We start from the raw sequence: 13,680 nt of genomic DNA on the forward strand, positions 1-13,680 counted from the left end.
TGATTCTATGATTCTAAGTGTGCTGGAAAAATCCTCAAAGATAAACTAAGATTTGGTCAATTATGTAGTCAAGTTAAAACAGAGCTTCCTAAACTCGCCTGCACTGTCTTTCCACACACAACAGAACAAAACTGTGCTACAGTTTGCATTATGGAGACAATCATCTTCCACAGATAACTGTTGTCTTCTAGCTCAATTTACAGATTTTAGCATTTATTGAGACTATTTAAAAAGACTAACTGTTGGTAATAAAGTAAGAAATAATTTTGCAAACCTTGGGTCTGAACTAAATAGGAGGATGCAGGACATTTCTCTACCCCATGGAAAGGAGCAGCAGAGTTGCAACAAATGCTGTCTGACAGACTTGAATAGTCATTAGAAGAGTGTGTCAAGTTTTTAGTGCCCTCCACTTCAAAGCCTGGATCAAAGGCTTCATCATTTCCCAAATAACCTGTCAAATCCCAGACAGATTACTGGTACAATCAAAAACTACAACCATAACATCACCTAGCTTTATAAAGCCAAATGCTTCTAGTGAGCCCCAAGTACTTCTCTGTACTTCCATACTATATTCAACCCATTATCATCTTAACATTAAGCATCCTGTGTCTCCCTGCTCACTCTTACCTTCTTTATCACTGTTTCTACTCCTCCTGATATAAATTTTCCTTCCTCATTTTCCTCTAACATTCATAAACCCATAAACTACTGAGAACAGGGAAAGGAAAATCTAATACATTTGTAGAATGCCATGTACTACATGTCTTCAATGGCAATATGTGCCAACACGAAATTAAGGACAACATAATATCGTAATAATTCTTGCAGAAGAAAAAGAGATGAAAGTATGTATTCTCCTATACTTTTGAACAAACAATTTTTGCCCTACTTCTTCACATTTCAGTTAGATCAAAACAGGCATGATGCTTTTTTTAAAGTTTGATGTCAAGCCTCATAGGTTATGAGAGACTAAAAACAAAACTGTCAGTTACCAAGTGAAGAATGCAGAAACCAAGAATAACAGAGAGACAACTGTATGTTTGTTAGAACAACCCACCCCAATTTGAATATTTTACTTCTATCCCCAGCAAAAATTCCACAGAAAAACAGTACATTTTTGCAATGGAACTTTCTGCATTATCTGAACACACTCATCAAATTTTAGATATCAAAGATATTTTTACTTCAACAATCATCAGTGCTTGGCAACACAGTTCTGTTGAAAGATAAATATTGTGTAATGTCTCTACATAGTTTTATAAGTAGATCAATCAATTAACATAGCAATAAATTAGTTCCATTAGCATGTTTCAGGCATTACGAAGTGCTTTACTAATTAAAAGTCACATATTTAAGCAAATGCTATTCCCAGTTTGTTCATGTAAATTATATTCCTCTTTCTCAGAGTGCTTTCTTGCTGTTACAGAACATAACTGAGATCTGTTAAAGAGATATTGAAGTCATTCAGTGCCAAGTTGATAACAATCTGCCACTTGAAGGATGCAATCAGGTGAAAATCTGGCCACTAGCCACAATCTTTTAGGATGCATTAGCCGAATACTGTCATGTATGCTATTAGAGAGCACAGATATGTACACTAAGACCTTTCAGAAGTGTCACGCCATCTCATTTTTGAGAAATTAATCTATGCAAAATTGCATGTAAAAACACCTGCTTACTTTGCATCGATACTGTTTTGCAGTAGTTCAGGGATTGCTTGTTTGTTTGTTTTTAATCTTACTGTTTATCTGATAATGCACTAGCAGCAGAATACTGGCACCACATATACTGCAAATTGAATAGACAGGTCAATTTTGCCGTTTCTTTCCAATTGCCCCAAGAACTTAAAGGCTGCAACTGCAGATCCAACATGTGTTACATAATGTGCAAAAATTCGGTATGAAATTCACATTACTAGTATTTTCCAAAACACATATGGAACTAAATACCACCCCACATACCCTACATACATAACTGAATGTATAACCCTACCCTAACTTAACGGACCTCACAGGAATCATGTCACTAAGTATTCAGCGCTTGCATACAAACAGTCATATCATCAATACCTGAAAATATTCCAAGCTAACTTTTTCTGCAGGATAAAATTGTACAACAAAACCATTCACCTCTGGGTTGATACAGATATAGGCATGTGTGTAGGTTTTTGCTGATTTACCTTATACAGAGAAAGTATGAAATTCACATGAGAGTAGGGATTCACCACCAATCAATTCATAAATGCTGTATTAACATGTATTTCTGCTCTTCTGTTCACAGGCTAGAAACAAAATTCAGAAATTTTGCTTTTTTATAGAACCATCTTTTGTAACATTTTATCCAGAAAGCCTACTTAACTAAGAGCTATATGGCTGCTATAAATACAGTGCTATCAGTCCAGCTAAGCAAGTCCTAAAGGGAGGAAATAATTAGAATATTTTAGAAGCCTCTCTGTAGCTATAAAAACTGATTCCTTATAAATCATAAAATGAGGAAGAGAACATTAGAACATGACATGAGAATAAGATTACAAAAACATTTTTCACCTTGAGATTGAAAATTAAAGTCCTGCAAATGAAGAAATTTATAAACCTAAACTGCCTCTAAAATTTTTATTAGTTCATGAAAACCTCATCTCAATACTGTCACTGGCCAAGAACACAGTAAAAGCACTGCTTGAAAGAGTTTTTCTCCTCTACCTTTCTACATAAATATATTAACGTCTACGTATTCAAAGAACTTGTTTAATATACCACAAATGTTTCCATGAAGAAGTTTTAGTTCATTCTTTTTATTAAAACAGTGCCCATAACTGCTGTATAGTAAACTAAACCTTGTTGAGAGATGAAGCTATTCAGTGAAATACAACTGAATAACTAGTTTGTAGTTAACTTTAAGTCTGAGCAAATATTTTTTCCCTCTAAAATATTTTGAAAGTACCTTTGGCAGGGCCAAGTTTCAACTTCTTTACTATTAAGTCAGAGATACAATATACATTGAAGCCTCACAATAATTTTCTTAAAATATTTATTTCCCTTATGCTTGAAAGCAGCAACATTTTCATGTTAGCAATGGTATTATATAGAAGTTAGCGTTCTTCTTACCTCTCATACCTTTAACCTACACATTTACGTGTCCTCAGTGACACACTGACAATTGGAACTGAAGCAGAGATAAGAAAAACTCCAAAACTCAACTCAAACCAAACTTCTTCAACCCACTAAGAATAAACATCTATTCTTCCAGATTATTTAAACTTTGTGGCCAGCAACACCTAAAGGATACTTGGCCTCACATGCCATTTAGTGTTAAATAAGTATTTCCAGAGCAACTTTTTCATTTTGTTGTGCAGCTGATTGGTTGGTACTGAAATTTGCCTCAGTTGGTACCGGTGTCTCCCTATCATGCTTCTTGTAACTTTACCCTCCAGGAGGGAGGAACCATTTACAAAAGAAGAGAGAGGTAGGAATAGTGAATTTTTTCCTACAATTTAACTTGGTGACTCACAGACAACTGACACAAAGCACCTAAGAACAGAACTTTTTCTATCAAATACGTTACCAGCAATGTCATCCAGTGAAATGAAGACATTTTTTTTGAACATCATAATCCTCTAATCATCACAGAGGACTGATGACTCCTCTGGTGTTCAAACACACGCTGCAGACAGCAGTTCCTCAGAACCCGCTCTCCCCTCTTTTCTGATGATTTAGTGAGCAGATACTCTTTCTTTAAAGCATATGTTTGAGCAGCTACCACAAGAGAACAAATGTCCAGCTCTGCAGCTCAGCAGAACATTTAATTAATAGTTATCTAGAAACTGTTGTAACGTGTAGCTGTGGCCTAGAAAATGAGACAAAAAATAGACAGCACATTAATCTGTGAAAACAGTCACAAAATTCTGTTTATACCATTCTTGCCTGTATTTTTATCCAAATATTTGCACTGCCAAAGCTGAAGAGTCAATAAAGTGGCAGTAATCTTATTTGAAGAGCATTGCGTAGCTGCAAAGTGTAGCACAAGTTCTAGTAGTTTCAGGCTCTTTGGGCTTTTTTGGTTTGCATATAACCTGTTTGACCAGCTGTATATTTAGCTAGCACGTCTTTGTGCAGGGTTTCTGTAAAACACAAGTTAAAACTGCAGGTTGAGATCTTGGGGAATCAAAGATCTATGGACTATTTGAGGTGGGAAGGCACCTCTGGAGACTGCCTAGCCAAACCCCTGCACAAGGCTGCCCAGCACCGTCCTGTCAAGTCTGTAATATCTCCAAGGACAAACCGGGCAACCTGTTAAAAGTGTTCCATCACACTTAAGAAAAAAACATTTTTTGCCTTATTTTTCTTGTATTTCAGTTTGTGCCCATTGTGAGGACAATAGGAAGAAAATCTTTACCTTCTAGAAAATAAGGACAATTGATACAGAAACCACAGAGACAGAAAAATGGAACATCACAACATTTCAGTGTTTAACAACTTTTTACAGCTTTTAACATACTTGAAATCATATAACCTATTATGATGGTTTATGTTAGGAAGATCAATTATATGGTCCAAGTAATTGTGATGCTTGTTGCCAAAGACCCCTCCTGTTTTTACATATGTATTTACAAAGAGCTAATGTGTGTGATATTTTTCAGACAGATTGATAAAAATGTGATTAAAACACAAATGTACTTGTTACAACAAGTTTTATTTATCTGTAATGTATCAATCATGAGTGCAAATAAATGTTAATTTGAGTAAGCATTAAGAGACAGGCCTTCACCACCAGCTAGCAGATGTAGCAATCTAATTCATCAGCAGTGTCAATTCTCGATTTAGGTTTTCCTCTGCATGGATGGGAAAATTTAACTTGTGATGCCAATTTTATTATTACAAAAAATTTGTTATTCAGCATGTAAACAAACAAATTAGCAGAGCCAGAATCTCTCCTTTATATTAAAACATCAAAGTGGACTATAAAGGGTACTATTTGATCAAACCTGCGCCTGATCTAATGCAGCATTAAAATTGAAAAATATACAAACCAAGGTTACAAATGCTAGAGACTGACAACAGAAAGAATACATTAATGACAGTTCACAGCATAAGGAATCAAAACAAATTACATTTCCATGATTAACCACTAGCACTTGATAAAATAATGGAGCAAAATGCTAGCAAACTGATTCACATTATACTACTGCAAATTGTTAACTGTACCTGAGTTTCAAAACAAAATTAAATTTCTTTCTTTATAACAGTGGCAGGCTATTTCATATAGATCAATTAAAATGTTCTGCCTCATCAGAACTGTGCCTGATTGTATGAAATCACTGCACTTGGAAGAATGAAATCCCCAAAGGAACAATCTCACACCAAAAATTTTAGGCAATATTCCATCCTGCATTTAATAATCACTGGATTCAGACTTTGAGACATTTTTTGTTCACCATAATCATATTCTAGAACCTAAATCAAATCTTAAGAGTGATTAATTAAAACTGACTCTGTAATTTCTAGTTATAGGATGCCTAACCAGACATAATCTTTATGGGATTTTTCACACTGAAGTGTGGTCATTTAATTTTGCAATGAGAAGTAACTCTTTAAGACCAGATAATTATTTTTTTATGTCATATTTCATTGCTTCCTAATAGACAGATCTAATGCCCTAGGGACTTTGATGCATATTAGGACTGTAATTTTTTTCTTCTAGACTGAGGTATCACTACTCTCTACAACACAGTCCTATGACTAATATCTCAATGTTTTGTAACTGCTTTTTCATTAATAAAAATGTAATCAGCAACTATACAAACATTTGTGCTATAAAGCACAAATTAAAAATATCAGAATTATTATATGTATTTACAGTGTTTTGTATTAAAGCACTATTAAAACAAATTATTATTAAACCTAACAGAAAAATTGCAGGTGTAGTACAAAGCTTACAACTCAATAATGTAATAAACACTTCACAGAGTCCAGCATGTTCAAGATCTCGAGATGACGAAGCTTAAAATCCATTAAGGAAGGACAATTCTGGAGAACTTGGCAATATGAAATTGAACCAAAATGCATTTTCTTTTAGATGCTTTTTCTTACTCACCAACAGCGCCAGGTCATGACTCTCAGAAAATAAAGGACATGGAGAATTCAAACGATAGCCTAGCAATGATGATACCTCCTAAAATGTGCTCCTTCTATCACTGTCCAGAACATCTTTATATTAATTTAATACTGCTGCTTTAGCTGCAGAGCCTGGTATCTCAGTAGAAAAATGCATTAAAAACCCACTTTTTCTGCTGTAGGTGAGGTATACAGTTATTTTGCTCAACAGCTATGCTTTTCCAGAATCCCACTAATAGTCCCATGGAGAACTATATACTCTAGTTAAGAGAGAATGCTGACACATCTACTCTTTGGGGGTGAAAAAAAAACAAACCACCAACACACACAAACCACAAAAAACCCACAAGGTTTCACAGAATTCAATAATTCACAGATACATATATGAACAGAACCTTTTTGCCATAATGTCCAGATATCAAAAAAATATTCTTGAATGTACTGTAATCCACGGCCTCATGTTCTATGTTGAAAATTATGACATTGCCACAGGCAAAAAAGCCCTCCGAAAATAAGCATAGTCTTTTTGCAACCTATTGTATAGCTATACCCAAAAAGGTTAACATCAACGCAGCACGTCATACTGGTGTTTACAAACTGTTGACAAATGGTGTTGGCAAATTTCCTTGAGCAAATCTACTTGAACAAATTTCTTCCCTTAGAGATAATTGCTTTGTTTTGGATCAAAATGTTTCCCATACTAAATTGTACCCAGCCTGAGCAAACAGGTTACTTAAATATGCTGCCTTCTCAATAAAAATGTGCTCTTTCTGTGAAATTAATTGTATCTATCTCATTCAGCTCATTACATTTATTAGAAAAAACAGGGTTGGGGGCTTTTGTTTGTGATTTTTTTTGTGGGGGAGGGGTGGGGTGTGTTACATCAGCAGAAGAGAGGAATGGCGTTTATTCTGATTTGTACATCACTGGTAGAACCTATTAAATGGGGTTGTGAATTTGACACTTTTCCTATGCAGGTTGTCATACCCAGGCCTTTTTTTAATAAACAAAAATATGAGATCTAAATTCTATTACGCATTTATAGAAGATATGAGATTAACAATCAGAAAGCACAGTAATTGTTTAGGGCTGGGGAATAAGAAGAAATTTGTTTTCCCTTCCTGTTTTTAATACAAGTGGCTAAGAGATTATAAATTAACTATACTATTTCTCAAAGTAGAATACAAAGATCCTGTAATAAAGTATTTCTGTAATAACAGTGTATTAAGATGAAAAAATCACCTGAAAAGTAGTATCAGTGGATTCACAACAGTACTGTATTATCTTATGAACTCACAGTATCTTCACTGTTGAACTGTACAATTAATGATAGATTTAAAAAAATATATGTGAAATTCTAATAATTGAAATTAAATAAAAATCCAAAACCAAAACAATTTTGGTTAAAGCATAAAAATAATGCATGACAGTTCAAGTAATGAACTGCTGCTATGAACGCATTTTCTACTGATTAAGGCCAAAGCTTCAAATTAGAGAATCCACAGTATTTCCTAATCTAATAGTTTCTGGTTGAGACTGTTGTCCACTTTTGACATATTAAAATATTAGTTGCGTTACTATCTTTATGACCACTTGCACTGCTGAGGTAAGGATAATTACTACAGCAACTCAATGTACACCTGAAACCACCATCATCATTTATTAAAATATTTTAAACCCCACAAAGCTTGAAACTGAATTTCTTTCATAAGCAAACTGGTTGAGGAAGAAAAACTAGCTAGTCTCAACTTACAGATGCTATTCTGCATTACCGCTTGTCTGTGTGGAACTCAGGATAATCGATTGTAACAAGCTAATGCAAAGATGGCACCTTAAATTACGCTGTTCATAATTTATATTCCTGCTCTACATTTAAAGCAGCAAGTTATGAAATGTTGACAAGAAATTATCAGTTCACTACTTCACACACCTATTCTTAACCAGCTTAAAATATAATTGCAAAGGAAGAACAAAAAATCGAGTTGAAAATTCAATTGCAAATGTATTTTCAATTTTCCCTCCTCTTCTTTAAAAAACAAAATTAAGTACAACACAAAGGACAACTTTATTAAAATGACTTAACAAAAAGCCCCCTATGGGCCCCCCTCAACTGGAAGTACTTGAATCCATTTCCATCTTTACAGCCCTTAGTCAAATTCTACAAAATGCGAGAAAAAGGTAAGTCTCTTGAGATGTTTATCCCTACAAACATCATTATGCCATTTATAACACCACCATCAAAATGTCTCATCAAATTGATTTTTACTTTTTCAAATCCAGGAAAAACTGAAAACACATGAATGCTACAAAATACAGCTTGACATTCTTCCATTTATCTATTACATTTTCTAATAAGTACAGCTTTCTTGAAATAAAGCTTCAGCTGGAAAATCTGAAACTCTGCACAAGATCACGTAAATAGCACAGGTAAGTAGGTAATGTATTAATTTTAAATTGGTCTTGATTCCACAAACTGATCCATCCATGGATTCACAGGCATGGATGTACAATCCCTGTGCAGAGGCTTGGGGACAGCCAATTTAATATGAAGGCTTACTATGAATGTGCATTCAATTTATACAAAATTTGTTCAGGGATACTACAGAAAAACTATTATACTGAAAAAGCATTAGAGAAAGAAGTAAGTTAAAACCACTTTAAAGAATAAATTTTCATTAATATTATTTCTTAAATAGTTATTGTTTTTAAATACTGTAAAGAATTATCCTTACAGCAAAATGGAAAGATTTTAACAGGTGATATCCCTTGTATGATTTTATATCAAAAGGTTTGTTTTGAGATTCTGTCTTTGTTTTGGATGGGATCATGGTAAATTTTTCACAGGGAGATTGTGATTTTTTTCACAGTTGACCTTAAACTATTTGTGGACATACTCAATGTTAACTCAATGCATTAGCAGATGGCAAAATTCAGCTAGGAGTTCAACAGCTTGACTTCTTAATTTGGGTAGTAAGTACCCTAACAGTGCTCCACCCTCATCCCCCAAAAGAAATTTGCAAACAAAAATACAAATCCCATACAAACAAAAGCAAAAAAACCTGAAAGACTGAATAAGGGAAAATGAAAACACTTCATGTTTGAAGAGTACATATAAATGCAGATTTAGACGTCACTGATTTTTTTTGAAAGCTTTACACAGTTTCTTAAAGCCAGAATTTAAACAAAAATCACTGTGTATGGCATATATTCCTTTAAATATAACAAAAGCACTTATAATTTGAACAGGAGACTTGTATTTAAAAAAGCACTGTTTCAAAGATTTTTGCAGATGCCAGCATCTCCATATTTATATATATTATAACATATATAAAGGCGCATCTATATTTTAAATTAAATTGAGATGAAAAAGGCTTAATATTTTCTTGACTACTCAACAGATACTTACACAAAAAAGGGCATCAGCTGAATAAGAGTCTCTTTTTTGGGACTGGCTATGAATTCTGGCAGAGTTTGAATAATTTTGTTCATTATGTTCCTTAGGTAATTTTGTAGCTGCTTACGTCGCTCTTCTACAAACTTTGCATCCTAAAAACAGAAAGGAAAACATAAATGGTGCAAAGAGTATGTTTTTCAATTCTGCAATGTAACTAAACAACCTAATAAGAATCATACTTGATCTTCTGATGATCTATGTTTATTATGTCTATAGAAATATGCTGGCAATACGTAAATCACCTTTGGCTCTATCATTCTTAGAGGTAAAGGAAAATCATGCAACCTAAAAAAAAAACTGTTTCACAAAAACATCCACTGACAGGATGCTAAATTCTGTCCTTGGCAGAATGTCTCTTCTACAGATCAAAATTCTTTTCCTAATTGTAGATCTCCAGAAAATACTATGATCTTAGAAAGGCAGTGCCTAACAGTGGCATAGATGCTGTGGCATAACAATTTATGTGATTATTTTGAGATCCAGAATTACCAGTGTTCACAGGAATAAATACCAACTTATTCCCACAATTTCTTCACAAGTCATACTTTTCAGATGTTGGCTACACAAACTCCAGAATAGATTAGTATTTCTCCAGATGCTTTGTTATGATGTTAATAAATTATTACTTTGTTATAGTTTATATATAATAGATTGCTTTTCTAAAGACTTTACCACAACTCTCACACAAATGTTTTATTGAAGTTCCTATAGAATTTTAGAACTCGGGTTTTTATACTGTACCGGTCCCAAAAAAGAATTCTATAAACTCCATATTCTGCCGAGGGACATACAGATCTAAAGTCTAACAACCATCACAACACCATACATCCTGTAACTTAGCTCTAGCTTAGACTTTTTCCTCAGAGGAATCACAATCACAGTGAACTATAATAAAAAGTCTACAGATTTCACACCAACGTAAGACTATAATAGGCTTACAGTGAAATCAGGTGCTGGCTGGTTTGTGCTACTGCCAGTATGCTGTATTTCAGAAATGCAGGCATTCTGATCACCTGGTTTAAATGTCAGAGTATGTTCTTTAGGCATGAAGCCAAAACTATTAAGACAATTACAGCTCTCAAAGGAAGACTATTATCTCTATCCAGCCTGTAGTATTCATCTGTGCAAGAAAAGCTGTTGAAACAAATTCTTTTTTCTTGGGGGGGGGAGAATACATTTGACAACACTGAATAAATTCATCGTATTAAAAAGGTTCAAGCCATGCTGCCATGCATGGGATGCAAATCTGAAGATTATTCCTTCCTTAGGTGAAACGGTTTCACTCATCAATAAAGCAGGGATGATCTTTTGAATTCAGGAGGACTGCTGTAGAGTTAGTAGAACATTTACTGGCATTTCATTCTGCTCTTATCTTTCATTAGGAGAAGGTACCAGGAACAGTAATATTTTAGGAGATATAAGAAAATGAGAAAAGATTCTGAATAACATTTCTCAAAGTAGTAATTTAAATTCATAGAATTAAAAAAAAAAATCAACCAATGTTAAGGTACATTTGCAAATATTGGCAACCTAACAGGTACACTAAAAATAGCCTCATGTTTTATAATTTAAGGAAGTATTTTCTGTTCATGTATTTTATTTGCATGTGATTACCTAATAAAATGTATTTGTAATTACTGTAACATTTATAATTGCTGAAGAAATTCATACTTACAGGCTTCAAAACCTTAGGCAGTGCTTGTGTTATTTAATTAAATTCACTAATTTCCAAAATACATACATACTAATTTTTGTTTTCCAAATATGAACTTATATGGATGTCCAGCCCTGTTTCACATTCCAGTTTTATATTAATACATGTAATAATCAAGATCAGTGTGAAATTTTTTTAAAACTGTGTATTATATGGTTTGCTATTTCTTTTTTATCAGTCACAGTATTTTTCCGCAACATACACACTACACGCTCCAAGTGTGTGGCAAGTGATTCTGGTGTTAATTGGTTTACTGATAAATGAAGAAATGAAGTCTGAAAACTCGGAGAAACTCATACTTCATCAAAAAACAAAGCTGCATTGTTGACACTTCATGCAATCCACTCTGCAGAGTCACTCACCCAGTACTCCACAACTGAGTACAGTTACTACTCAAACGGAACAGAGCAACAGCTTGCTCCGTGCCCCGCTGCACTGACGAAGTCTGGACAAATGTGTGGAACAGAAGTCTATACAAGCTGTTGGAAAACGTTAAAGCAACAATTTTAATATGTGGTGACACATAATATTAGAATAAAATGGAATGCTAATAATAAGTGTAGTGCAATGCTAATTAACTAATTGACTAACATTATTATTATTATTTTTCCCTGTTTCTCTAAGACTGCCTTTGCTACTGGGTTCTTTGACTAGCTCAGGGAACAGCCTTGTCCTACCAGCTTTTCACTCAAAGGATTTGAAGTACCATGCTGGCAGGTACACTAATCCGTTCCCACCAGCTGCGTGAGGCAGAAGACAAGAAAGCGTGGCACATAGAAGGGTCTCAGAAAAGAAGAAAAAGTTTGTGGAACAGCTTTGGTTCTGAGAGCTTTAAGGACATGAGTAGCAGTGATGTTTGGCACATGAGACCATTCCCAGTATGGAGTAACCCTCTCTCCCGGACTTCAATGACTGTGGGTAATAGAGGAAGGAGGAGCATTGCTTTACTCCCAGTGCAGACACAGCCTCAGTTTAGAGCCATTCCAAAGAACTGGCCTCACCCCCACTACTACTTCCTTGATTCTACTCTCATCTTTTCTATCAATCATGTTTTCAAGCACCCATGGAAATCTCCATTTTTAAAACACCACATACATTAGCACTTTTTCAGTTCTTAAGGGCTTTTTGGTCACAAAACCTTAACAACAGTATTCTCAGTGAAATAATTTCAATTACGTTAAAATTTGCTCTTAAGCAGAAACTGCATTCTTTTAGTATGCCTTCTGTACTGCACATGTATTTAAATACATCTTCTTTCACAGGCAGGACCACTTTGTTATGAACACAGGACCAAAACGCTGAATGCAGGTACTTGCTATCCCTTATGTTATTATAAGAATCTCATTAACTACAGGATAATAACGACATAAAAGGAGTTTTCTAATTAATGTTCTGCCAGAACACGCTTAGGGAATGCATTTTTGCTGTTTACAGCTGATCAAATTAGTGCATATAATATAGCCATTTTCTGCTATCTATTCAAGCGAAATACAAAAGACCTCAGAAATTAAATTCAGCCTGAAAATAGTTAAAATGCTCTTTTAGCCTGATATAAATTTGACCTCTAAAACAAACACTAAGCGATCTATCATGACATTCTCTAACGGGTACTAAGGCCCATTGTCCTTACCAGAAGCAAACCAAGGTCAAAACGATTCAGCAGTAGGTCTCTACCATTAAACATGCATTTTGCAGCTGCAGGTTGGCTACTCAGAGGAATTATTTTACTACATGGTTGTTACTGCCAAGTTGTTGCAGTAATAAAAGAGTTTTTGTCACAAAATAGTAAATGGAATAATTAGTAATAGAAAAACACAATTGGTTCAAAGCCTGGCCATTTTTTTCCAGTCTCATAACAAGGTAACTGTTACCCTCTTTTCACTGGACCCAATTACCCATCACTGAAATCTAGTCAGTATTTTATATTCCAACTCATAAACCATAGTTTTATTTACAAGCAAAAAGCAAAGGGAAATATTTTGATTTGGACTTAGATTTGATACCAGGAAGAAATTCTTCCCGGAGAGGGTGGTGAGGCACTGGAACAGGTTTCCCAGAGAAGCTGTGGATGCCCCATCCCTGGAAGTGTCCAAGGTCAGGCTGGATGAGGCTTGGAGCAACCTGGGCCAGTGGAAGGTGTCCCTGCCCATGGTAGGGGAGTTGGAACTGGATGAGCTTTAAAAGGTCCCTTCCAACCCCAACCATTCTGTGATTTGTATCAGTGAAAAAACCCATACATTTAGTACATATCTTTGGTGATTGTACCATATTGTATGCATCAATAGAAATCTACATTTGCATATCTAGTCACACAGGAAACAGCAAAGATCTTCCCCTAAGATTCAATATACACATTATGCATGCTTCATATGAACATAAACGTAATACGGAGACAAAGTAAT

General features: G+C 34.7%; 1 protein-coding gene across 1 annotated transcript in view; it reads right to left on the bottom strand.

Annotated features, from left to right (window-relative positions):
- Nucleotides 1-9,512: 9,512 nt before the first annotated feature.
- Nucleotides 9,513-13,680, bottom strand: part of SNX29 (sorting nexin 29) — a gene marked incomplete at both ends in the record, with an annotated part of 84,268 nt that continues 80,100 nt past the window's right edge. The window contains 1 exon segment of the mRNA XM_010156495.1: nt 9,513-9,656. Coding sequence (XP_010154797.1) covers nt 9,513-9,656 — 144 coding nt within the window.

The sequence above is a fragment of the Eurypyga helias genome, unplaced genomic scaffold, assembly GCF_000690775.1.
Source record: "Eurypyga helias isolate BGI_N326 unplaced genomic scaffold, ASM69077v1 scaffold5950, whole genome shotgun sequence".
Lineage (NCBI taxonomy): Eukaryota > Metazoa > Chordata > Aves > Eurypygiformes > Eurypygidae > Eurypyga > Eurypyga helias.